The 27891-nt window shown below is 57.8% G+C and overlaps 1 protein-coding gene across 1 annotated transcript in view; it reads right to left on the bottom strand.

Moving 5' to 3' along the window:
• LOC122380998 overlaps positions 1–27683 on the bottom strand; it is a 40325-nt gene extending 12642 nt beyond the window's left edge. Inside the window, exons 1-4 of the mRNA XM_043364653.1 lie at positions 27209–27683; positions 12671–12837; positions 4816–4916; positions 571–687 (exon numbers count right to left, since the gene is read on the bottom strand). Of these exons, the coding sequence (XP_043220588.1) occupies positions 571–687; positions 4816–4916; positions 12671–12837; positions 27209–27647 (824 nt within the window). The 5' untranslated portion in view covers positions 27648–27683. The remainder of the gene's footprint in view (positions 1–570; positions 688–4815; positions 4917–12670; positions 12838–27208) is intronic.
• Positions 27684–27891: the final 208 nt, after the last annotated feature.

Genomic DNA, 27891 nt, shown 5'->3' with positions numbered 1-27891 from the left:
TAATAGCTGGGGCACCTACGTCATGACGCAAAAACGGCGGCAGTGGCCTCACCTCACCCCGCTACAGCGCGGCGGTGAGGACGGACGCCGGGAGCCGGGAGCAGGGAGCAGGGAGCCGGGAGCAGGGAGCCGGGAGCAGGGAGCAGGGAGCCCGGCCTCGGCGAGCAGTGGGATGGCGCTGCCGCGTGGGGCGTGACCGCTCCTGGGGCGACCCATCGTCCTCGGACACCAGGAGAGGGTGTGCGCTCCCCGGAGAGGGCGTGCACTCTCCGGCCGGTAACAGATGGGGTGCCGCCAATCAGATAACGTTTTCATTACCCCGACCGCCGGTTTCTCTCTCGGTACACGGCTCATGTGCTGGGGTGGCGAGGCGCCGCTATCAAGATCAGCCGGCGAATCCGGCGCATGCTTCACAGCCATGCCCTAATAGGCACCCGCTACAGAGAAACCGGCACTATTTTTGGGGCGGTTCACGTTTCGTGTCACGCCGGCGCGCGGTGCGGTGCGGTCCTTTCCCGTCGGGAGCTGCGGGTGCTGAGTGGGGTGCTCAGACGGGCGTCGGAGCCTCACCTGGGGTACTTGGTGCAGTAGTCGATGTAGACGGCGAACCGTCCGCCGTGGTTGACGAAGCTGGTGGCCACCTTGGTCGGGTCGAGCTGACACAGCTCGAGCGCCGCCAGGAATGCACTGCCGGCAGACAGACAGACGGACGGATCAGCTCATTGTGCACGGACGGCTCCATTCGTAAGCCCTGTCCGCCCCGATCGACGGATCGACGTCCGCAAACGAAAACACACACACACAGCGAGACGGCGAGCTCGGCTGGCAAACAATTCATTCTGCGAACAATGGCGTCTGCACGGGTTGCACGGCTTGCCGAGGGCAGCTCGGGGCTGCAGCTCTCCTAACTCCGCCGACCCCCGCCGACAGAACACAGACGATCCGGCAAACAGGCAAGACAGATCGGCGAGCCAACCGGCACAGACTCGAACAAAGACCGGAAGCTGCGGCCGCCGTCGGCGACAGGGGCTAAACACCGCGGCCAACTCTCCAGAGTCTCTGCGCCATTCAGACCGGGCGCTCCGGCTCAACACACATACACGCACCGTGCACACACATACACACACAGCCCTTCCGAGCCGCAACGACCGGTGCGTGTTTACACGACCAAAGCCGCTGCCGCAGCTGCGCCACAAGCGTAACAACGCGCCAGAGTTGTCGCCGCAACGCTAGAGTTGTCGCCACCGCGCCAACGCTTGCCTCACAGGTGTGGGAGCCCTCGCGGCCGTGAAAAATTAGGTCTGTAACACATGACTTAGTGGCTGGTGCTGAATCCTAGTTTTACTAGGCCTTTGTCACTCTGGGTGACATACCCCACCTGTGTCAGCCGCATGGCGTCTGACACTTTCCCGCCAGTGACTGCTCCATGCAATCTCACCAGACGCACACAACAGCGAACCCAGGTCAGCGCAGGGTCAAACAAGGCGTCTCCTCCGGTCCCGACCCAAACCCTGTGCGAGAGCGCCGGTCCAGCCTATAGTCTGTGGAGGTCGGCCCGTCCCGGGATCCGCCCAGTGCCATTCATACGTCATGTGTTCATGGTCGCCTAATTGAACCAGTCGCGTTTTACATCAGTCAAAGCGGCGGCACCGGCTGCGGCTTTGGACACACCACGGCTCTGGCTTTGGTGCGACAAAGGCGACGCGACGTGATCACGTGAGCGGTCGTCGTTCCGGCTAGCCGTGACCCCTGTCGGTTCCGTGACCTGTCGGGGTCAGAACTCACATCGACCGTGACTCCTAGCGATTGTGGGTCCAATTAAACAGTCTGCAGCCAGCAGGGGTACCATGTGCCGCGGCACGGCGAGTCATAGTCAACAGTTGACATCACTGCAGGCTCGGCCCGACCGCAGCGCTCATATCAGCGGTACACGAACCCCGGGACAGGAAGTGCCAGGCCCATGAGCCCACGGAGGACACGCGCGATGGAGGAGGGGCGTGTGGTAGCTGCGGTGGCGGCGGCGGCAGTGACGGGGGCGCGGGCGCGGGGGCGGTAGTGACAAAAACTCGCTGCGGAACGGATGGCACAGTTAGGCAGTGAGCAAGACGAGCGGTAACCGCAGCCGTCGGCCGAGGGTGCCGCTCTAAGGGCGATATCGGTGCTCCAACACTGTTCCAGAATCAGTCCAGAACTGGCGCACAAACGCGAGGGAAAACTATACCTACCGCGGCTGAACTCGCATGGTTGAAGGACCAGCTGCGCTTAAGGATCATGAGAAGGCAATCCAGGAAAGACTACAAAATGAAGTTTGCATTATGGCATGGACGAAACATCCACAGCAGGCTGATAACGTGCAATCATGATTTATAAACGTGTACCCAAACCACGAAATGGCAGCACTTACTGGAATCGCGCCATGCGACGTTTGAAAGCGGAATTATAGAGGCAAAAAACACCATGCTGGAAGCAGCAAATTAAACGGAACTTTCCAAGGCCAAGAGACATGCCGACATAACACAACCACAACGGTCTAGAAGAGGTTTGAAAAAAGACGTGTCTCGTGAGGGAATGGGAGATGTTATCAGTGATAGTCCGTCCTGTGCTGCTGAATAGCGCGCCGGTCATCGCAACACATGTTCGCTAAGTCTAGCTACTCTTGGAACATACCGGCGGATCGGCTTAGCCTGGCTTCGAGGAAAAGCTGATGCAGTGTTGACATAGATACTCATCGAGCTGGCAATCGCTGCTCTATCAAACGCTCTTTCCGGGCTAAATGGACGGATATTTCCGCCGTGGCTGTGTGGAATCCGCTGCGGACCGGTGCCCTATGACTGCCGCCGGTGCCTGACCACCGTGCACCGATGAATAATTCAGCCCGGCGAACCTATCAGAAATAGGCGCACACACGGCCGTATGAGAGTGACGCGGTCCGGCCAGTGAGCGATAGACCGGTGACCCATATGCAGACCAATGTGAAGGCGACCGCATACAATATGTGACGGCCCAGCGCGGCGAGCAGACGACTTTCGCCCGTCGCCGAGACCAAGCTGGCGAGATCCGGGGAAGGCTAACGCAGTGCTCAGGCAAAATGACTAGAAATAGTAACGGCGTTTTGACATAACTGGATTTGGAGCGAAGGTACTGCTCCGCCTCCGTCTATGTATATATTTTGCAGCGAAAACTTTGACACATGGTACAAGATGCTACATTGCAACATATAGAAAAGTTGTTATTTTCTCGGTTATACATCGATCACTGCACTTTATCCTGACGCCATCGGCGATCCAACTCCCTGGGAACGGCGTACAATCCTTCCTGATGACCTGTTTTTACCGGACCCAGCTCGGTTTCCGCCCTGCTTGTTACAGCTGAGCGATCGCTTTCCTGTCGAATAAATCCAGCCAATAATTGGACTGGCAAATGCCTGTCGCGACGACACAGCCCGGACCCACTCGTCGGCCCAGTGACCGTGCAGTTCGGTCGCACGCTCAGGCGACATCAATCAACTCAGTGACGAGCTTGGCAGGCCGAGACGACAGTATTCATCGTGCCGGTCCTTGGTGTGATCGCTGCTCGTTTAGTGCGCGCGGTGGCGCCATGGGCGATAGAGCGCGTAGCCTGGAGCTCGCTGCAGACCTGGCTCTCGAGATTTTGCTGCCGCTGCCTCCGAAGGCCGAGCACGTACCCACGGCGCCATTCAAAGGCCGCCAATTCACACAATGAGACCCACTCCATAAAACAGACTCAACGAGGCCGAGCAGATTTAATCCAGGACGCGATATGAAATGCACACAAGTTTTAATGAAAAGTTATCGGACCATCACTCTCCGGCAGTTTTCAACAAAACAGAGCCGCTCCTTTTTGCCGGACGTTGTCGCTGATAACACGTTGATGTAATAATCGCTAAGGTTGGTCAGCGGTCTCGGCCGTCGCTGCCGTTGGTCAGTCGTCTCGCCCGTCTGACCGTCTCTGGGTCCCTAGCAATCTCCAATGTCCGTGTACTGAGGCCGCGTTACATTATGCAATATGCATACCGCATTCGGCCCGGAGCCCACCGCTGCACCACCAGATGGCCTCGTCAAGGCCTTCTGAACAAGGGTCCGAGGACCGGCCCTCTGATCCCAGCGACCGCAGGACGGCCGGGGGCGCCTTTCACGGGGTCGCCACCTCTGACCGGGGAGTCTGACCCGACACCACCAGCCGCCTCCCGCCACCACCTCCACCCCAGTCGGCGCCGCCGCAGGGCAGTGAGCGCCGCGGACGAGGCATTGCCCGACGTCGGCTATGCGTCGACTTGGCTGGCTGTTTGTGCGATCCGAGTTCCGCGCACAAAAAGTGGACACGTCGATTGGCGGCGCGGCTGGGGCGCCCACAGCTGCGGGCCGGCGGCTCGGCGCAGCGGCAGAATTAGCCCTCACTCCAGCCCGGCGAGCCCGTCTGTTCGCCTGTCTGTCTTCACTGGGGCTGGTGTCGGCTGAGGCTGACTCGGGGCGACTCACAGCGCTGCCAGGCCCGAACCCCGGCTGGATGACACTTGAAAGTGAGATCGAGTGAGGCAGGTCTTCAAAGACGTGAATGGTGAAAGGAAGCATAAGAAGCTACAAATAGTCAAGTGTAAGTGTTAGATATACCGACGAAATTAAGTAGTTGTAAGGTCAGGTCGCTAGGGAACGATGACATGGAGCGAAGCACATGCTGGCCACTAATACACGAAGATGCACGAAGTTTTGAAGATGTTCACGAAACATGAGGCGGGCATAAGAGAAGCAAAGGAGTACACGAGCACATTCACCCACTCGACCTTTCCCAGCTTACCTGTTGCAGCGGAATATCTCCTGCACGTTGCTGAAGAGGGCATCGGTGTACTCATCCACGATCGCAGGCTCTGGGTTCTCGCGCCAGTAGAACAGATAGCCCTGCAACGGACAGAATGGGGCTGTCAGAGGCGGCGTTCCATCATCGCTGCCCTCCCAGTCACCGGCACATCGCACCGATCGCCGCGGCCGACGTCAGTCTGCAAACGGGGCTATCAGTGTGCATATATTGGTCCGACGGAGAAGCCACGAGGACTCCGTGAGCACGTGGACCGAGTCATGTTTAGAGAGAGCAGGGGCGGGCCAGAGACGACCGCGGAGGGATCATATAGTGTGTCGATGTGACGACAAGAGACCAGACCAAGAGACCAGACCAGACTTGAGCCTATGTCTGAGGTGACGACACACGAAAAGACGTCCAAGTAAGGCTGAAGAAGGGTTGGTTGCCTATACACCAGCTGTTCAGTGGCGCAATAAGGCGGTTTGTCTGCGGGAGAAACGGGCTAAAGAAAAGCCTCATTCTGTCCCTCGTCAGGCAGAATACCACGAAAAACCGAGAGCAGAGAGACACGGGAGATAAAGCGGCCGAGGAAAGAGAGAGCGAGTGGAAGGATCAGACCGCGGCACCGGTGCGGGCTGGCCGATCATTAATTACGCACGCAGTCGCGGGAACTATCTGCCGCCGCACGGCAGAACCGAGTGTCGGGTTCCCAGCGAAGGGTTTCCACACCCCTGGCGTGCGTGCTGCGGCCGCTCGGGCCGTGTTTTCTGGCCATTGTCGGGTCCGCCCAGAGAATGGCTCCAGCCGCACTCGACTCCTCCCCCTCACAGCGAGCCTCCGAAATAGATCGGTGTGAGCCGCGGCAACTGTCAATTTACGGGCGCACATTACAGGATCCTCCTACACGCAAGTGGCAATTACCACAGCGGCTCGCCCTCGGAGGAAGAAGGTCCGATGGTTCCTGAGACAACGCGGAATGACGGCATGAGGAAATAACCTGCGAGCAGGTGGAGGGGTTCAGGAGCGGGTGGAAACTGCTTTACCGAGACTGTTACCGATGGAAATGGGGATGTTTTTCTCGAAGCAAACAGGGGTCTGTGACGAATTCGGTGCGTGAGCGATGTGGTGGGACCTGGGGGAGGCCCTCCGAGGACGGGTGCCCTGCGGTGGGGCCATGGGACGCTCCGGCGTGGGGACGGGGTGGTGACAGGCCCGGCGGGGGACAGGGTCCGACGTCCCACGGCGTCTCCCGTCACGGAGACCCACCCAAACGACCCCCACTGAGTGAACTGAGGTTCGCTGCCGACTGGTAAGACGACCAACACAACACAACACAAAATGCCCAAATGCTGTCAGGTTTGTCCGTAAAGGATCTGATCACATTCCAGTGCCGCCATAGTTTCAGGGTCCGTCATAAAAGTCTGCATTGTGTGGGCCACCTGAAATATCGCCCGCTGTCGTGACCATCAGAGCGGTGACCTATTCATGACAGGGTCGAGCCGTCACCTGGCGCTGTCGCCATGGTCGTGGCCGGGCCCGGTCTTGGCGCAGCCGCCGGAGCCGGGCCGCTGCAGGCGCACGTGAGTCAGAGCTGGCCCCGGGCGCCGGCGTCACCAGAACCGTGACCGGCGCGCCACCGGACCCCGGCCGCCCCTCGCCGCCGGCCTCCCACACCGACAACAATAGCACGGCGCCGCGGCGGGCGGCCCGGCGGCGGCGGCAAGGGTGCGGACGGGGCGCGCAGGCTCTCCAGGGTGCGCCGGTTGACCAGAGAGCCGGCCCAGGGTGACGCAGCGCGGCTGTTGGCCGGTCACGGTTCCGGCGCGGCCGGGGAGCCAGCGCCGCCCACCGCGACACAACAAGGCGGGCACACCGGACGGTTCTGTTTTCCCAGGGCCGCTGCTCCCCTGGAAAACAGCTCAGGCCGGGCCCGCGTGTTGACTCAGTGAGCACTCACGCACTGCCACAACAAACAGTAGCGGTATTTTGGCGTGCCGGTCTCTGGGACGCGCTGTGCGCACCGCAGAACACCCCGCCCCCGCCTCTGCCGGCGCCGGATCGCTGAACTATCTGGTAGCTGGTGAACAGCGAACAAATATGTAAAATGTTTGTAGAAAGTAGGGCCCCGTTGTTATTCCGGGCGGGGCATGGCGGCGGTAATGACGGGATTATGGCGGGACGCGCCGCCACCGCCGGACCCAGAACACAGAGCAAACACATTTCTCACGTCCCGGTAACGAGCCGACATGCGGGGCGCTCTTCGGACGCTCTCCAGGAGCCCAACTCCTCTTCAGGTGAGCGCACTCCCGCTCTTCAGGTGCACGCTGGCGCCCACGCACCACGGCCGACTCGAGTACTTGGGCGAGGTGTGTGCCGACCCAAGATAAAAGTTGAGAGGCGCGTGGGCCGCCAGCTCCACGTGCGCGCTCCAAAACGAGGCGCAAACAGCCGCCGCTCGTGTGAGTACAATGACCCTACGACCGCCGTCAAACCACTAGAAGCACCGCCGCTGCCAACCGCGGGCGAGCTTAGACAATTGAGCCATTTTAGGGATTATTTACACTCCGTTTGGAGCCCATTCCTCTTGATTCCGGAAGCTGTCGAAGCCTCTCAGCGTTTGCAAGAAACGCCGACAAAAAGGAGCGAGTTTGGCTGAGAGGCGTCAATAGCGAAGGAGGAGGCGCGAGAGAGGAGTGCTTTTCATTCTCACACTCAGTCGCACGTCTCGCGGCCATTTGTTGGGCCGGTTCTTAGTTCTTATGGGCCCGGCCGTGCCTCTCGCCGGCCGCCCGTTCCTCAGCGTTTGCCGAGTAACAGGCGAAATCAATTAGGCCACGAGAGCTTTTTCCGTGACCAGCCTGGCGCGTGAGGTTTGCCAGAGCTTGCCCGACTTCTTGCCGGCCTCTGCAGTGGTGGTGGGACGGAACACGACATAACAGAGCGAAACACGGCCCTCGCCAGGCGTGTTGTGCGAAGAGTGTGAGAGGCGACGACTGGACGGTTCCGGTCCCGTCCCGGCGGCGACTCACACCTCTGCTCGGTGGAACAAAGCCGAGGTGTCCTTTTCAGTCAGCCGCGGCGTCCAGCGCCGCGCCCGGAGACCCCCGTCGAGCCGTCGCGTCGCCCGTCGCCGCATTCCGTCCGTCCCCGTCGCTCCATTTCGGACCAAGGTCGCTCGTCGTGTCCGTCCGCGGAGTTTGCCGCACGCCACACCCGTCCGTCGGGAGAGACAAAGGCAGCGAAAGGCACCGTCAACGACAGCTTTTATGCGATGAGCCGCGCATGCCGCCTGATGAATGTCTTTACGGTTTTAATTACTGTCCGGCCGCTCGCCTTTCACCACGGGGCGTGGGGATCTGTCGGCCGGGCGGGGACACGCACTCTCAGAGGTCTCGGCCCACCCCGGCCGCCCGGGTCGGCCGGCTTTCACAAGGGCTGCAGCTGCGGTCGACCTGTCTTCAGGCCGTCTGTCACTGGAGGAAAGTCCCGGGTGCCTGCTGATGGGATATCGTGGGCGGGCCGGGGAAGAGCACCACAGTCCATCGGCCGATGACAGAATGAGATGGACTCCGGTCGACCCCAGACGACCCGAGACGACCCAGGGCGGACGCGAGACGACCCGAGATCGCAACAGGGCGCCTGAAGAATGCGGAGCGGCCTGAATAGAGAGCGCATCAGCTGATGTGAACGGAGTGGCTAGGATGTGAAATGACAACACCCAAATGAAGAGACTTCAAGGACGGCAGCAGGCCAAATGGAAGTAACGACAATAGGATGACCTGTAAATGGTTTCGAGCATGACAGGCAGCATTTTTTGGCCAACAAACTGTCGCGCAGAAGCCAGCTGTCAAGGCTAGTTCCGTCATTTCCGTGATGGCTAAAAGCAGGGTGCGGAAAGACAGTAGCAGCGCCAGTGCAGCCGAGCCTGAACAAGACCTTGCCAGGCGCCTCCACAATCAGATAAACTTCAGACACAAACGACTCTCGGAGACCTCTCTCCGCTGAGTGAGTCGTCGTTAGAGGCGTCGGTGTCGGACTCGGGTGACGGCAGTGTTATCGGTAGGGGAAGACGACACGTGCACGGTGACTCAGGGACGCCGCCGGGGTGGTTTGGCCCGTCTGAGGCCGCCTCCGGCCCAGACCGACTGAGGCCGCCGCCTCCCGCCGGGATCCATTCCCGGGCGTCCGACATTGATCGCCGGGCGGCGGGGGCGTTCTGTCTCACTGTAGCACATAATTAACCGATCGGAGGGGGTCGCCGCGCCGGCGCCGCCCGTCCAGTCATCGGCAATGAGTTGACAGAACTGGCGCTCGTAAACACCCATCGTCCCCACGGCGGCGGGAAGCGAAACGAGTTGGAGGAAGGGAGGCAGGCGGCGGAGCGGAACAACCCTCCACCGGAGCGAGCTCCAGACGGCGTGTTTACCCAAGACGGTAGCGCGCGGCAGCGCACACATGCTGCAAGACGCAGCAGTCGCAGTACCAAAGACCAGCGGAGGGCGGGCCGGCCATGCTCGCCGCATCTGTCGAATCAGGTCCACCCACGCCCGCAGGTGGACATTATCCGGCCATCTCTGCCGAGGGCGGGCACACAGCGCTGTCCGGAGTCCGGCTAACTGGGGGTGACAGACGGCACGCGTCACCGCTCGCCGGCCGGCCCGCTGGGACCCCGTCCGGCCGGCTGAGCTCCTCCGCTGGACGGCACCCGCCCTCGGCGCCACTAATCTGCGGTCCAGTTATGATGACCGTGTCGGCTGGTCGGACGGTCGGCGCCGCAGAGCACCAGCCCCAGCGCCACGGGTCTGACCGGGTACCCGGCGCAGGACGGGAGTGGAGATAGGGAACCGACGGGACCGGCCGGCCGCCGTGTGATAGCAGAGCGGCTTAGCGACGGGTGCACGGCCCAGTAGACTGGCGCACGTGCTCCTCCAAGGACGAAGCAGCTCTGTCAAGGACGTACCGCAGGCTGATGGGAAGTACACAACTCAAAATAATTGATAACGTTATAAGCTGGTCCTTTTCGCAGCACAGTTCAATTAATTTCGTATAAGTAGCCGTACGGAATATTTATGTAATCGTAAACTGACCACGCATACGGGCGAGTCATTTAAAGGGCATCTAAAAAGGCCGTAAACGAAATATACCTGCGAGAACTTGTTGGACGTTAAAATTACAGCAAAGAACGCACAGAGACAGGCAAACAGCGAGCGGCCAGCGGCAACTGCCTGTTGTGTCGGCACCCCGAAGGGAACACGGCACAAATTCCGTCCTACAGATCCAGTGGGGGTCTGACGTCCCGCCGTGAGGGAAGGTCCCACGCGTCACGGCCAAATCACGGATGTCACGGTTAATACCGGGAATTCCTGACCACAGCTGGGTGACAGAAACAAAACAATCGAGACGGGGTGTCCACAGATACATATCTAGTCGGTAAAGTTAGGCGACTGTACGGTTCGTGAGACAATGGAACCGTCTTTCTGCGCATCCGGTTGATTAGATACTATAGCATAACAGTGAATGAATGAACCTTTCACTTCCCACGCTTTTTAAAAGGAGCAGTGACATCACACAATTTGAAGCCGTTACAAAGCACGGCAAAAAGCCGTCAACTGGTTGCCAGCTGAGGGAAAACGGACACTCGTATAACAAATGACTAAATCGTACCGGGCCACCTACACAGTTCATTAGTTGAGTTTGAGTTGACCTGGACGTCACTGCAAACTGCAGGTAGTTCACCTCTCCACCCCTACTGCATCGTATCGGACCAAACTGCAAGTGGTTGGCATGCGAATTGAAATAGGAACAATTCATTCCCCAGAAACACGCGTTCCCGACCGTCATATCCGCCGCCCGCCGTGGCGACTTTGACCCGGTGACCTCCAGTGGCGGCCACCTGCCGTGACCTGCTGACCTCTGGTATCGATCGTCCATGACTGGACGACATCAGCCCGATCGACAGCTGAGTCATAAGGCACGGTTCACACGCGAGGTACCGCATACCACAGAGTAAAAGCTACGATTTCACAAACGGACTACACACTCGAAACGACTCTAGTTTTGGCACACGGGTTTTGGTAACAAGAAAGGCGAGTGCTTAGGAAAATACTTGTTGGTTGTTAACCATTGGGTTTGCAAGCCAAGAACAAACATTACGATGACAAACTACAGCAAATATTAGCAAAATGGAAAATATTTTACGGATTACAAGAAGCGTGACGCATATCCTATTCTTTTTCTTCATATTAACGGTCCAGAAACCAGTCTCTCGGTAACCGCCGGCACATTTCTACAGCGATCCGCCGGGCGCTTTGTCCGCCAGATTACTGCAAGAAAGGAAGCGTGTTTACCGGCGAGAAATGGGCCAGTTGCAGCCGGAGACACGCATTCCGAGATAGGGTGGCGGCGGAGACCGGTAGCCGCCGTCCCGGTACCGGCCGAGCTCGATTGGTCAGTTCACACGCGCTCAGAACTGCTCCCGCTGATGAGCCACTGGAGAAATCCAGTTATAATTCGGACGGTGATGGAGGCGGTGTTGAGCGGCAGCGGTGGTGGGATTGCAGAGGGTAATCTATCCTGTCTGCCGCCGCTAATATGGCAGAGACAGATCTGCCGGGGCCGGGGGGAGGAGCTGAGGTGGACGTCTCTGCCAAGTGATGTGTGGTCCTAGAGCTGGGCAGTTGGCACTGAGGTAGGTCATGCATGACGACATAATACCAGCCGGAGAGAAGTGGAAAGATCACGAGGTCGTACCGAACCGATGCCACGCTCCAGAAGCATCACAGCGCGCGCCGGGTTGTACGATTTCTCCTCTGTGGCGCAGCGCTCAGAAATGAGCCTCCCAGCCGGCACACCGGCGTACCATGGGCAATCAATCCATCGTTCGGTAACATCGGCACCGAAGGTCGGCCAAAGACCCGGCAGGTCCTCTTTTGGACACGTCAAGGGCAGTTTTTGCGACTAACAGTCACGGCTCGGTTGCTGTACCGACCGTGTCGTGTCGTCAGCCGTCGGGTGACTGCGCCGCTACAGGTCAAAGGTCGCTCACGAAAGCTGTCACGTGACGCGACGGTTGGCGACGAGGCGGGGTCGGGACGGGTTAACGAGCCATCAAAACTCGCCGGCTGCCCGCAGTGCCGCCAGGACGGGCCGGCGGGGCCCGCGGCGGGCCCTGATGAGATCCAGGCGGTGTGGGCGGGGAGCTGGCTGGTAAACAAAGCGCGAGGGAGCAGCAGCCCGCTGCCGTGCGGGAAGGGGGGAGGGGGCAGTTCTGGCACAACCTACAGCCGCTGTCGGTCATAGCAGTGCAGCAGAGACAGTGTACCAGACCGCAGCAGCAGAGTGTCCTGTCCAAATGTTGGCGCACACACGCTGCCAATCGAGCTGATCGTGGCGCGAATTCGCTCGATTTGGGTCAACATGGTTCGAACTGCCACACGTGGTTTGCAGGAAAAGACTGGGACAGCATGTACTCGTGCGGTGCAAGATGACATGTAGATAAGAATCGTTCATTCTCAGAACAACGAATATTCCTCAAAAGGTCATTTGAATCCGAGAGAGAGAAATTAATGTCAATAGATCACGCCAATATTAATCAAAAGTAACGCCCATCTTCAAGACGGTTGTCAAGAAGTGACGAGTAGCGCTGGAGTTCTTGGTCTCTTAGTAACACGACACAGGTTAGGCTGATTTTCTGCACAAAACATCTTCATTTACGTCAAGCGGTTCGTGGCATCGTCAAACAGCGCCGGGGTACAGTACGTTTCGGTGTATGACACGGTCTGTTTGCATATCTGGCCGTCATTCGGACGTCGCGCTGTCGCAGTCTGTCGCCGAGCGGCGCCGCCAGTCGACTCACCTCAATGACAGAGCGCAGGTCATTGACGTAGACGGCCTCTGTATCCACCACCTCGGCCACCACCCGCTCGATGTAGGTCAGGCTGGGGTCACAGAGGTCAGGCGCCCCGGGCGACGTCGGGGACGCCACGAAGGTCAGCGGCGACGACAGTCCGCTGTCCCCGGAGCCTGCGAGATACAGAGATACATGGACGTCATACAAAAACGAAACATTAATCACAGACGACAAAAATGAAGGGACGTCAAATCAATGTCAAACAATTTATTCATAGTGTTTATAACTTTGACTTACAGCGTCTTTTTAGTTGCCATCTTTAAGCAAAGACAAGCTTTGAGATCATCCTGAGAAGCATTTCTATCCATTTGTGTATCGTGTGCTTAACTCGCCCTTCCCGCTCCCGAAGGCGACATGTTATGCGGTACAGTATACATTCAGGCGTTCGAGACTGCTGCCACCTAGCGACGGAAAGATAAGCTTAGGTGTCAACATGAGTTCATTATCAAGCCTGTTGGACGTTGAACTCCACTCTTTGTTCGACCATGTTGTGACCGTCAAACATGGCCAGGCATTACTCACATCGTATCGTCAATGTACGCACAACTTCAACAAAGAATGATAAGAGCGATATCGTTCGATTAAAGCGTTCTCCGATATCGAGTACACGATAAACAACTCTCGAGTGTTTATAGATCAATTAGGTAATACTTATCAGAACATTGTCCAAACTACGTCAATATGATGCAAGATTCAGTGACAAAGACCAGACAAAAGCTCCCTGTCGGTCACAAACCAGAAACCCGGAACGACATCGTCAAACACACTGTCGGAACTGATGTCAAAATAGAGCGGGTAAAAATGACAGAGACTCGGCCAGTTGGACAGACAGAGTCGCCGGTGAGGAGCGACCCGGCGTAACGGCCGGCGTGACGTCCCGTTACCGGCCTCCGATCGTCACCGCGAGGAGAGGAACGCACGGCGCGTCACGCGGCCGGTACCGTTCGCCGGCTGGAAATACCGCCAGAAGTGCCGGCCGGGCAGCGCCGCCCGGCCCGCCCGCCATCAGCGCTATCAGATCAGATGTTTTACATTCAATACCGGGTGACGGACGACTAAAAGGAGCTGTGTTCGAGAGCGCCACGGTGTCACGGGGTGTGATGGAGCTTAGAGCTGAGCTGAAGCGGGACTGGGGTGCTCCAATAATCCAGGTGAAACCGATGGACGGATCCCTGACATGGAAAATATTCCATAGCAATAGCCTACACAATCAGGAAGATGCCATCGCAATCCAGACTGCTGTGCAGTTACGTCGGCGTTGATCAGCTCTCGTAACGGCCAAAAACTTTGTCACGGCGAATAGGTCCACATTTCTGACATAGTGTTTCAGACAGGAGCCGTGCCAGCCAGCGACCCAGTGGATGTCTCTGCCTCAGAATTCGCATGTCAGAATTCCATGTCCGGATTCCTTAAACAGTTTCATCATGGTTTCGCCTATATCAGTGAGCGCGCGGTGGAGCGGGTAAATTGACGTCATATAGCGCCGCTTCGTGTCGGAATCTCGGGAGGATCAAAGTCGAGCACCCGGTGAGCGCCAACACGGCGGAGATGAGGCGATGGGCGGCGGGTGCAGCGTCACCGTCGCCGTCCACAGAGCGGTCTCACTCGCCACAGGTGAGAGAGGAGAAAGGAGCCGCGCCTCAGACTCCAGAGAGGCGCCGCGCTTCGGACTCCAGAAAGGCGCCGCCGCTTCAGACGGTGCCGCCGGAGCCGCTGTATCGCGCCGGCATCACCAACGGGCCAGCGACGTCACGAATCACGATGAGCGGTCCTATGACGTCATTGGCAACATCATGGAGTGAACATCGTGATGCGGCAAAGCACGAACGTTTTGTGTTTGACTGTTTTGCTCTGTACGCTCTGCACATCGTGATTTGCCCTTGGCAGCTGCCACCGTCGCCAGTGGGGACACATTCCGCGCAGGCCTGTAGTCACGGCGATGCCAGTCAGCCGGAGCCGGTGGATTAATTTGGACGCCCCTATCAGCACGCGAGCGGCTCGGTGGCGCCGGCCGTGTCATCCTCGGCGGTCGGCTGTCACGCACAGTGACACTCACAGCGTGTGGCGTGGAGGTCAGGGACGCGGCAGGACGGGCAACTACCTCTGCATCGCCGGGTGGATCGCGTGTCAGTGCCAGATAATCAACATGTTTGTGAACAGGTGTCACCAAGCACAAAAACAATGTTATTACAGTACTGAAGCAAATACAATTAATAGAGAACATCTATCTGCATTATAGTAATTCACGAGAATAATGTCACGGTGTTGAGGTCGTGGGCTTCAAAGAAGTCTGATTGAAGTTAAAGATGAAAATGATTCCAAGTGAATCTCAACAAGAGCATCTCTTTTGTGACAATCTGTTTCGCTGAAGTCGCGCTGGACCGTGTCATCCGGAGCGAGGAAAACCCGGCTGATCAGCTTGTTACCGCGATCCTCATTAAGGCGGCCTGAACTGGCTCGGCCCGACCACAGTTCTCGCGCTAAACCGGGCGACACGGACCGGCGGGCGGCGCTTGTAGGCTCAATCCGGCGCGGTGACAACTATTGCCGGACAGTTTTCCTATTCCGGCTGCTTGGGCACCACACGAACGGGCGTGATATTCATCTTTAGTCGCTTGTCTAGCCGCGCCGCTCCAGCAAAGAGCGGTCTGGAACACCTAGAGCCTGTTTTGTGCGAACTCTCTCCGGGGCTAACACGACTTCCAGTGTCCCGTCAGGCAGCTGCGGGGGGGGGGGGGGGGACAGACGAGCCTGGCTTTTAAACACTCTCACTGGCGATGGACCGATAAGATGACGTCGGACCACCGCGAGACGCAGAGAGCGCCACTGGGTCCTCCCCGCGCAGCAGAGCGCCTTTTGTCCGGGACCGTGTCCGTGGATTACCATCGGAGCATTCGTCTGAACTTTTCACTAGGCCGGCGGAAATTTCTCCTGGCTCCTTCGGGCCTCGATCACGTCAGAAAGTTAATCGTCGCTGCGACCAGAAGTCGCCCGCTCGGCGGGACACCGAGTCCCCAATCGCTCGCGACACGACCCGCTTAGTAATTGTCGCCAATGTCGTGATAAATAGTGAGCGAGGACGGCCTCGCGGCGGCGCTTTCTTTCCGTCCGGCTCCGTATGGGTCTGGTGACCCATACGGCGGCGCCGTATGGGTTTAGTGCGAGAGGAACCGGTCCTCCGCTGGACCAGGGCCTGTGGGCGCGTCCCCGGGGGAGCCAGCACCATATACGGCGCGTCTGGGCTCCTCTGACTGCGCCCCGCTGAAGTAAAAGGTGTGTCCATCATATCCCAAACACAAGCTCTGGGGACCGGTATGCCATGGCCAGAGCTAGCTCCTATCGCACCCAGCAGCCATTGGGCAAGCCTTACAACTACAAGCGCCGCCAACTGTAGCTCGACTCAAAAGGGAACTTCTTGATTGCAGCTCGCAGTATTTAACTTTAACCAATTTGAATAAATTTAGCAGGCGCCCAGTAAAGTTCGTCCAAGTTTCTCAGCAGAGTTACCCTGGGGAGCCCGTGTGACCGAGCTAGTGGCGGCAGCGGGACGAGTCCGACCTGACGGCGAAAGTGGCGCTCCGACACGTCCCGGGTCGCCGTCCTCGCTCCGACGCGTCACGCGTCCGCTGACTGATGGTTCGGGACAATCACCCGGCGCTCGAGCCGTACCGTCACGTCGTAACTTGCGTCACGTGACGCCACAGTAACCACGCAGGGGTCCGGCCAGAGCTGTGAGAGCCTGGGAGCATCCTGGAAGGTCCAGAGCACGATCGGGTATCTCCTGGGCACACCGCAGCACGACCAGAGCACACCTCGCCCGCAGACCAGACCAAAACAAGTCCGGTTCGGGAGTCGAGATGCACCTGAGCGCACTCTCTTCTGCGCCCGTATGGCGACGGATGGGCGCCAGACGAACGAGCAGAAAAAGACGGCGACGCCACGACGAGAATCAACTCATAGCGGCGACGCGGCTATGGAAGGTTAGGACCCTGCCAGGGCGCCACCGAACGTGACCGTGGCTAATCGCCCCATCGACAGACGCAGGGCAGCCCTCGGAGGGGTGTCTGGGAGGGCGCGGGCCGCGGGACCGCCGGGCTGTCGACTGGAGTGGCACGAACGGCAGTCGTCGACGGCGACGGGCGGCGAAAGGGTCGTAGAGTGAGCGAGAAGTTTCTAGAGCGTCGAAGAGTGTAGCGTAACTGTGGGAAGTGTCTCAGTGATCACCACAGTTCGTCCACAAGGCAAAGTCAGAAGTCTCAAGAAAGAAAAAAGTTCACCGACGGTGGGCACGTGACGGCCGCCCGTACCCAGGGCAGCGTCCAGCGGCCAGGTCCGGCCAGCCAGCGCTCGCTCCGCTGCACCACTACATTTCACTGCAGCAACAGAGCGGGGAGATCAACCGCCAGAGGATTGCGGGTCCGGCACACTAACGCCGACCCGGCAGGTGAGGAGTATCGAGCACGTCTCGGGCGGCACCTACCACAGCGGGGAGTGGTTGGCATGGCAGTACGGCGGTATCACGGAATCATACCGACGCGCGCCTATTCCGAGGTGTACTCAGCGCAGCCGTTTACGTAATCGTGCAGGGAGACGCGTAACACGGTATGCCTGTCATGCAGGGCCGTGCTATATGGTACCGTCACGCGCACTATGCGTGCTTGGTCTGCGCTGACTCCGCGGACAACCTCCTGTCGTGGCAAAGTAGCCCTACTACACGCAGCACTCAACGGCTGCCAGCGCACCGCGCCATCTAGCACCACGGCTTCCGTGCTAGGCTCGGCACCGGCGGACATTAGGTCCGCCGCCGACGCCTCGGCCCTCTGCAACTCAGGCACATACATCGGTCCGCCGCCGACGCATCGGCTACTCTGCAACGCGATACATCAGGTCCGCCGCCGACGTCTCGGCCCCTCCGCAACACGGCATGAACATGTACCGGGTCCGCCGCCGACGCCTCGGACCCTCTGCAATACGGTAATAACTCATACCAACACGGTAAGAACACACAACGGGTCCGCCGCCGACGCCTCGGCCACACTGCATCTCATCCTCATACATCGGTCCGCCGCCGACGCCTCGGCCATTCTGCAACACGGAATGCACATACATCGGTCCGCCGCCGACGCCTCGGCCATTCTGCAACACGGAATGCACATACATCGGTCCGCCGCCGACGCCTCGGCCATTCTGCAACACAGAATGCACTTACATCGGTCCGCCGCCGACGCCTCGGCCACTCTGCAACTCAGGCACATACATCGGTCCGCCGCCGACGCCTCGGCCATTCTGCAACCTTGAATGCACATACATCGGTCCGCCGCCGACGCCTCGGCCATTCTGCAACACAGAATGCACATACGTCGGTCCGCCGCCGACGCCTCGGCCCTCTGCAACGCGGTAATAACTCATACCAGCACGGTAAGAACACACAACGGGTCCGCCGCCGACGCCTCGGCCACACTGCATCTCATCCACATACATCGGTCCGCCGCCGACGCCTCGGCCGCTCTGCAACTCAGGCACATACATCGGTCCGCCGCCGACGCCTCGGCCATTCTGCAACACGGAATGCACATACATCGGTCCGCCGCCGACGCCTCGGCCCTCTGCAACACGGTAATAACTCATACTAACACTGCATACTGCATCTCATCCACATACATCGGTCCGCCGCCGACGCCTCGGCCATTCTGCAACACAGAATGCACATACATCGGTCCGCCGCCGACGCCTCGGCCCTCTGCAATACGGTAATAACTCATACCAACACGGTAAGAACACATAACGGGTCCACCGCCGGAACCTCGGCCACACTGCATCTCATCCACATACATCGGTCCGCCGCCGACGCCTCGGCCATTCTGCAACACGGAATGCACATACATCGGTCCGCCGCCGACGCCTCGGCCATCTGCAACACGGTAATAACTCATACTAACACTACATACTACATCTCATCCACATACATCGGTCCGCCGCCGACGCCTCGGCCATTCTGCAACACAGAATGCACATACATCGGTCCGCCGCCGACGCCTCGGCCCTCTGCAACGCAAGCACATACATCGGTCCGCCGCCGACGCCTCGGCCCTCTGCAACACGGTTATGTGTTATGTGATATGTGTTCCGTTGTGTTATGTGGTATGTGTTATGTGTTATGTGACCCGTCATGTGTTCATACCAACATGTTATGTGTTCGTTATGTGTTCATACCAACCCGTTATGTGTTCATACCAACACGGTAAGAACACATAACGGGTCCACCGCCGGAACCTCGGCCACACTGCATCTCATCCACATACATCGGTCCGCCGCCGACGCCTCGGCCATTCTGCAACACGGAATGCACATACATCGGTCCGCCGCCGACGCCTCGGCCCTCTGCAACACGGTAATAACTCATACTAACACTACATACTACATCTCATCCACATACATCGGTCCGCCGCCGACGCCTCGGCCATTCTGCAACACAGAATGCACATACATCGGTCCGCCGCCGACGCCTCGGCCACTCTGCAACTCAGGCACATACATCGGTCCGCCGCCGACGCCTCGGCCATTCTGCAACACGGAATGCACATACATCGGTCCGCCGCCGACGCCTCGGCCCTCTGCAACACGGTAATAACTCATACTAACAGCTTACTGCATCTCATCCACATACATCGGTCCGCCGCCGACGCCTCGGCCATTCTGCAACACAGAATGCACATACATCGGTCCGCCGCCGACGCCTCGGCCCTCTGCAACACGGTAATAACTCATACCAACACGGTAAGAACACATAACGGGTCCGCCATCGACGCCTCGGCCACACTGCATCTCATCCACATACATCGGTCCGCCGCCGACGCCTCGGTCATTCTGCAACACCGAATGCACATACATCAGTCCGCCGCCGACGTCCCGGCCCTCTGCAACACGGTAATAACTCATACCTGGTCCGCCGCCAACTCCTCGGCAATACCAACTCCAGGGCAAAACGCCCCACGGCCTGGGGCAAGTAGCCCCTTACTCTAGACTAAAGATTTAATGTGGTAGTTGGCTAAATGTTATATGAGAGGTCCGTTAGACCTCGGGAGGCACGGCACTGAAATTAGCACATTCCATCCTATCAGGTGTGCAGCTATGACACTATTGTATGAGCAGGTTTCTCACCTGCCTCATAAGGCCAATTAATAAATTACTGCAATGCTTATGTTAACAAAATACTTCTTTTGCCTTCCAGTCACTGAGAAAAATGCATACAAAGGCATAGAAACTTACTGTTCGCCAGCTACCAAACATTAGAAAAGGGGGTAGTCCGAACAGCACATGAGGTAAAACGCCCGATGGGGTTTTTTGCCCCGCGACGTACTGGGGCGCTTTACCCCATCACGTAATTCGGTCAGAAAACAGCGCCATGCGCTCTAGCAAGACATAATTTAACACGAATTAACCCGGCGTTATAAGCGTTAGACAATAGTTGTTCAGGATACATAAAGTCGTTAACCTGACGTGGACCATAAAAGAACGCCACGATGCATCATCAGACAACAAAACATCAAAATTACAAAAAAAAACACACACACACACACACACATCTTGGCTACATCTCCCTCAAGAGTTATCACATTTACTTCCAGTCGGCCCATATAACGATCATATAGTGCACGTTTTATAGAAGAGAGGATGGTTTCCCCAGAACCTTGCCAGTTCGAAGAACATCGGCGAGGCGTCTTACCCCGGCCGGGCGACTTGCTCCGGTCTACACTATCTCAGCAATTTGATACTTTACATCTGGTCCGCCGCCGACGCCTCGGCCACTGTTCAACTTGACATGTACACATGATCCGTAGCCGACGCCTCGGTATCTCAGCAGCTCGATATTTACACCTGGTCGGCCGCCGACGCCTCAGCAACCCTGCAACTCGAAGACATGGTCCGCCGCCGACCTCCCGGCTACTCTGCAACTCAACATTATGCACTCGGTCCGCCGCCGACGCCCCGGCTGGTCTGCAACTCGACATTCTGCTTCCGGTCGGCCGCCGACGCCTCGTCCACTCTGCAACTGGATAGACATACACCTGGTCCGCCGCCGGCCAGGGTTGGTAATAAGGCCCTTTGCTGGTCCCAGTCGGGTCAAAACGATTTTGTGCTTCTTTACAAATTTATACTCCGGCACCTGAAATTTCTGAAATTTCCAACCTATGTAAAGAAAACTGCTATTATTACGCCTATAACATACATTTATAGCAGTGAGCGAACACATTTTATCGACTGTCACATTTAGTAGGCCAAACATATATGATTTTCCTGCTGAGTGTTCTAAAAGCTGGCCGGTTCTCCGGAACAGATTTTATTCTCCGGAACCAGGACCAAAATTCACAATTCCAGCATTGCCGCCGACACCTCGCCACTAGCACTCGACAGGCAGGCATACACCGGGTCCGTCACCGACGCCTCGGCTACTTTGCAACTTGATGAATGATAGGATAGTCTGGTCCGATACTGACGCCCTTGGCCCGCTGCCGACGCCCCGAAAATCCGGCAACGCGACGCAGACAGGCAAAACGGGGTGTGCCGCCGACGCCTCGGCCATCCCTGCAACTCGACAGATATACACCGTGTCCGCCGCCGACGCCTCGGCTACTCGCAACTCGATACCATACACCTGGGCCCAATCTTACCAATGCCGTAAATAGGCTTTGTCAGCGCTGGCCGGATTTTACGGCTCTCATATCAAAGATAGGCATCCCTTTTATTTATGCCCAGCTAATTTTGTCCGATGATTTTGATAGCGGGAATGATTATGAATGTTGCTTGAACGAATGAATAAGTGAATGTGTAACAGTTCTGAATGTTACCAAATGCCGTGAATGCGCATTCACGGCATTTGGTAAGATTGGGCCCTGGTCCGCCGTCGAAGCCCCGGCTACTCTGTAACTCAGTATAGACATGTAAACCGGGTCCATCGCCGACGCCTCGGCTCCTCTGGAACTCGACACACTGAGCTGCAGACGCCTAGGGTAATCCGCAACACGGCATATACGCCCGTCGGCTGCCGACGCCCCGGCCACGCCGCAATACCACATGTACAGATATAAATGTCGTATTGCATGTCGGATATGCATGTCGTATATGCATGTCGTATATACCGGTTCGCCGCCGACGCCTCGGCTACTCGGCCCGGCCCCACCAACCGCCTCTTGACCGGGCACGGCGGCACGCACGCCGGGGGTATTAGCGGACACACCGCCGGGGAAACGGGACACCCAGCCGGCCCGCCAAGGTCACCCGCGCGCCGGCCGCCCGGCAGCGGGGACAGGCATCGACACCGCGAGAGCCGGCAGCCGGGACCGGCGGCGGATGTCACCGCCGGGACAGCTCGGGCCCTCCAGCCAGGACCGTCCCCGGGGGCCACCGAAGCCTGTAGCGGGACCGCTACAGCCGGCCCCAAGGCGAGAGCGGCAGGGCGGCGCCGCCCGCCTCAACCCGACCCCAGTCGCCGCCGCGCGGCCCTGCTCCCCCTCCGGTCACACGCTGGCGGCGGCCGAGCGAGGCAGACGATGAGCGAACACCCGGGACACGGGCACGCTCCATCATCGGGTCGGGGTGCCCCACGCCGGTCGACAGTGATTCACTGGCGACACTGTGCGAGGCGATGGGGTCCAGCCACAGCGAGCTCAAGACGGGAGCCGACCTTTGGGCGGAGGGACGCATACCGCCCCGGTTCACCCGCGCAATATCGGTCCGGCCCAATAATCACCTCAGGAGCGACTGCAGTCTATAAATCGGGCACAGGCAGCGGCACACTTGGGGACCTTTCTGCATCTGCCCAGATTCGTAGTTAACCCACCAGGTGCTAGTCAACAACCCGCACGTGGACGCTTGACGTTGGACCTCTCACAGCCCTCCGGGGGATCGGTAAACGACCGTATCAATCAAAATAACTTTCGAGGCCACTACACCACCATCGCGGAAGCATGTTGACCGGTTCGCGCTCGATGGGCAGAGCGCGCTAGCAATAATATCCGGCCACCCTAAATTCCATTTGGTGCATTTGGCGTTTTGTAGGGGCTATCCTACCCTATAAACGAGCCGACGCGAGTGGTTCCGGCCACTGACAGCCAACTGGGGAGAATGACCGGTGAGATGGCGCGGGCATCGGGGTCCTAATCAACTCATAGCGGCGACGCGGCTATGGAAGGTTAGGACCCTGCCAGGGCGCCACCGAACGTGACCGTGGCTAATCGCCCCATCGACAGACGCAGGGCAGCCCTCGGAGGGGTGTCTGGGAGGGCGCGGGCCGCGGGACCGCCGGGCTGTCGACTGGAGTGGCACGAACGGCAGTCGTCGACGGCGACGGGCGGCGAAAGGGTCGTAGAGTGAGCGAGAAGTTTCCCACCCACCCTCACCAATTAAAAGATGCGATCTTAAAATAAGTGGAACCTTACATATCCTCAATCCAGACTACATCCCGTCGTTATCACTCCGGCGGTATCGTTTTGTAGGGGCTATCCTACCCTATAAACGAGCCGACGCGAGTGGTTCCGGCCACTGACAGCCAACTGGGGAGAATGACCGGTGAGATGGCGCGGGCATCGGGGTCCTAAGCCGAATCAGCCGACACGAACAAATAAACTTGTCATCTCCGAAGTGGCGGGGAGCGGCGCGCGACTGAGAGAGAAACACATCCATAGCTGCCGGGCGCCTGGGTCTGACAGGCGGCCTGCGCTGAGCAGAGCCAGCGGCTCAGCTGGGCGGCCAGCCACACCCACGGCCGGCCGTCAGCCTGTTCCCTGTCTGCGTCTGCACCACAACACCTGGCCTCAGCGGGTCTGAGCTGAACAAACCGACACAGCGAACGGCTACAGCAAACAACACACGCGCCGGGCTCCCCAGCCGACGGCAGCCATTCATCGGATTCACCCCGGCGCACAGTGGGGATTTTTCCGATCTAGCGCCTATTAATTCAAAAAATATTTTTTTTGGATTTTTGTTTATTTTTTGTGTCAGTAGGGCTAAGAAATGTCTGAATTTCTCATATATGGCATTGTTTTATCTGTATGTCCACAGCAAAACTAGGAAAAATGCGCCCAAAGTTCACACTCATGCGTGATTACTCAATGGGCTCAGCAAGGCCCGAAAGTATAGCTCAACTTCATTGTCCTGTCCTGTTGGTTTTAATCTTGCGAGGTCTTAAAGTTGCATATCGTCTGAAAGGCACCTTTATTAGGAATGGAATGGCAAACAGAAAGTATGCCACTAACCTTACTAAGGTCACAAAAATGCCCTTTATAAAAAACCCTTACAGACACCATATTGAAGGAATGGTATTCTAAATAAATGTAGGAAATCAACAATGTTCTCCACACTTTTCCACTCCGAAATATATCCTATCGAATTCGCCACTTTCTTCTGCACAAGACAACGCCTAGTTAGGCTGCCGAAACTTGCCTGAACACTGAATATTCACATTAGAGTATCTTAACACCCCACTCGAAGAGCGCTAGGGCAAACAGCACGATATAGGTATGTTCCGGACATAGGCGAATAATTTTACTTCGTGATTTATATGATGCATATTTTCTGAGACACATTCATTAGGAATAGGATGACAAGCGTAAATTATACATACCGTAACCTTATTAACCATCGCACTTATGGGGAGGGGGAGGGGGAAGGGGTCGGATAAAACCCCATGGTTTTCCGCAAATTACTCGCGCAAAAAGCGGCCGATTGCGCCGAAACTTTCGGTACCCTCGAGATCATCAATTTTACATCTAACCTAAAAATTTCATGACTCTGACCCAACTGACCTTTGACCTGTGGCATATTTCTCGAGACCATGTTTGGCCGGAATCGCGATTCGGCGTATGCCAGCTCACATTATCCGCGGTTTCCAGTCTTTTTGTGGTTTTAAACGTTCAAATATGTGAAATGATGTTGGTGCCATGCATAATGGTGGGTGTCAAGGTCACCTGAAGGTCAAGTCAAGGTCATTGACCTTTTGATGACCTTGGTTCACTTTTTCGAGTTTTACTTGTTTCTAGGGTAGTTTTTGGTGCTGATTTCGATTTAAGCAGCCATTTGAATATTTACGAAGTAGTTCTGGTGCCTTCGTACCATGTTACGAATCTATCAGTAGTAGGTGACACTTCTATGGATGGCCGGCAGGACGCCTACTAATTGATCTAACCTGACCTGACCCGACCTGGCCTAAATGCATAAAGACATCGTCTGTGATCAAAACTAACATGAAATTCGTGATCAGCACCCCAAAATACCCCGTAACACCCTAACTTTGCGAAGTTTCAAGAGGTCTCGATTTCCCAACTTTAGTTGGGTCATTAAACTGACTTGGAAAGTCAGCTTATGACCTTGGACTTTGAAATTGGATATATTCGGCCTAATTTTGTCATAGGCAGCACGCTTGACTTTTCCGCGAAGCTCTAGCTTGATCAGGGGCCAAACGGCTGAGCGGGGGGTCCAATTGAACCCCCTATACTATGTTGATTATGCACATTTACAGGTAAAATTCTCACCAGGACACACCAGCCAACATCTGTGCACAATCTGGCTACAATTCTACCTATGGTTTGCCCTCTACGAATAAATACGTGCTAGATCGGAAAAATCCCCACTGTGCGGCGTGCTGGATTACTGGCATCGCGGTCCGGTCATCTAGTCACCCCTGAAGCCATACCGGATCATAACTCGGCCGTTCCGCCGGCACCGACGAAGGTCAGTGTCCGTCGACGCCGACGGCGCCGGATGCAGATCGTCGGCGGCGGCGGGCACGTGCGCGCGTGGCGTGCAGACAGCGGACAGCCGCAGGGGTGGTCGGCGACCCGCGCTGCCACGTCGGTCGTGACACATCGCAACCCGCCGGCCTCCCCCGGGGTATTGCACCGTGATGGCACCCCCAGAAGCGTCTCCCTGATGGATTTTATGGCAGCGGTTCGCGGCGGTAGCGTGTGCACGTGTGCGGGGTGTAAAAAATGGTGACGGTGGCGATGCACATGTGATGGGCCCAAATGTGGTCTAGAAGGGAGGGACGGGGGAGTTCGGCGACCGCTCGCGCGTGGGATGCAACGGTACCGAGCGCCGCTTGGCTATGCATGAAAAGGCCCGACACCGGGATTAAAGACTTAGAAATCAATGCGGAGCAGTCGTCATGCATCCAAGGATCGCGTGGACAACGCTATCCGTCTCCGCCCGTCTTTATCCAGACGCTCGAGAAATGCATTACATGCATCGCATTATGGAGAATAAACATCGAAAAGTTCCCGTCTCAAATGAAATCCCAGTTTGATCCGAAACGTGCGCTGCATTTGTCAGCACTTAGTTCAGCAAATCGAAGGCATCACTCGGCGGCGGGCGCTGGGAAATGGGCTCTCGTTCTCAGCTCATTCACTCCCACCAATTCATAACTAGCGGTTCTGCACGCAGAACTGGAACACGCTCTGCGTTTGGTTTGGCAGCCGTCTCGGCCCGCGGCGGCGGTGGTTCGCGGCTGTTGGTACCGCACGCTGCCGCCGGCGGGTATGTGCGCGGTGCAGGGCGTGCATGTCGCCTGTGGTCCATGTCTGACCCCAATGTCGGCCCGTCGGACGAACCAGACGCACTCAGCGGCGCCGGCCGGCCTGACCCCGCCTGTTCGTACACCGCCCGTCCGGGCCCGATTATAACGGGAGGCCGTGAGAGGTCCACCGTCGGCCGACAAAGCAGAGTGACGGAGCCGGCCGCCGACTCTGGCACACACCGCTCGAGTCGTCCCTCGGGGTGCCGGTGAACAGCCGCCATTGGAGGTCGGCACGCGAGCGTGAGCGTGCACCAAGCCGCCGGATTGAGACATTGTCCTTGGAGGACGCTCCTACCCAGACCGCCGACAGAAATATGCAGACCAACGGCGCACGAAGCCGCTGGGACATTTGGCAGCGGCGACAGCGGCCATCGGTCATCAGCCTGCCGTGGGCCGCTATCACGGCGTCACGTGACCCGTTCTCGTGGGTCACGTGATGAGGCCGTGTGTCATGTGACGTCCGGGCGACGGCGCCGCGTTGGAAGTGAACTCGACCGCGAAACGACAGGCGCTGTGACGTCGGAGACATCAGAGTTGGCGTCGTAAATCTTCCTGAGCGAGTTCAGTGCCTTCGTTAGTCGTCTAGTTAGCCCCATTGAAGACCGATGATGATTCATGAACTGGCAGACTACGCCCCTTTTTATAAACTAGGTCTGAGACTTTGACGAGCAGCGTTCTTTTTCATTCTCCCTGCCTTTTCATAGGCCGCAATTATTAATGACGAGCTAACAAGACATTCTCTACTCGGTCATTAGAAGTACACACATGACGACTTATCTCATCATGTCATGTCATTTGTTGGGATGTCGCAACGCTCCGACCCATGCTGTCAGCTTAGCCTCCCCTTTCCTTTCTATCCCTGCGACCCCTGTTGACCCTCCGACCCGCGCCAGCCCTGACCTCCCGCGACTGACCTGAACTGGCCGACTTGCGCAGCCGGTCGCCGCGGCTGCCCTCGGGGGTGGTCTCGCCCGGCTGCAGCCGCCACACCCGTCCCCGGGGCAGCGAGGAGCATGCGGACGAGGACGAGGACGAGGTCGAGCTGACCGAGAGCGGCCGCGGCTCGGCCGGACGCCGCTTGGTGTAGCGGCCGGCGCGCGCCTCGCGCTTCCTCTGCTCCGAGGCCGGCGGCGGCTCGTCGCGCTCCTCGACGATCAGCAGTGGCCGCATCGGCACCGACTCGGCGGCCGGCGCGTCCACCGGAGAGTCCACCGGAGAGTCCACCGGAGAGTCCACGGGCAAGTCGGCCGAATCCACGGAGTCGGGCGAGTCGGGCGACTCGGGCGCGGAGGTGGCCGCGGGCTCGGAGTCGGCGACGCCGCGCCGACTCCGCTCCAGGAGGTTGTCAAACATCTCAACCACGCTGGCCAGGTCGGTGGTGGATCCTGGAAAGGACAAAAACAAATCGTCAATGACACGGCCGGTCAATCAACGAACGAGCAAGATAAACACTGAGCATGCAAATACAGGCTACCTGCGCAGATGCAAGGGCATATGTAGGTTGTTTATGCTGAGTCGCGGATACGAGAGATGGACGGTGGTGAGAGGGTCATGGAACATTGATTCATATGTATTACATGGCAAAGCGATGCCAAAC

Source organism: Amphibalanus amphitrite, unplaced genomic scaffold, assembly GCF_019059575.1.
Source record: "Amphibalanus amphitrite isolate SeventyFive unplaced genomic scaffold, NRLGWU_Aamphi_draft 000010F_arrow, whole genome shotgun sequence".
Taxonomy (NCBI): Eukaryota; Metazoa; Arthropoda; class Thecostraca; order Balanomorpha; family Balanidae; genus Amphibalanus; species Amphibalanus amphitrite.
The sequence above is the reverse complement of the archived record's forward strand: the minus strand, read 5'-3'. Positions and strand labels throughout refer to the sequence as shown.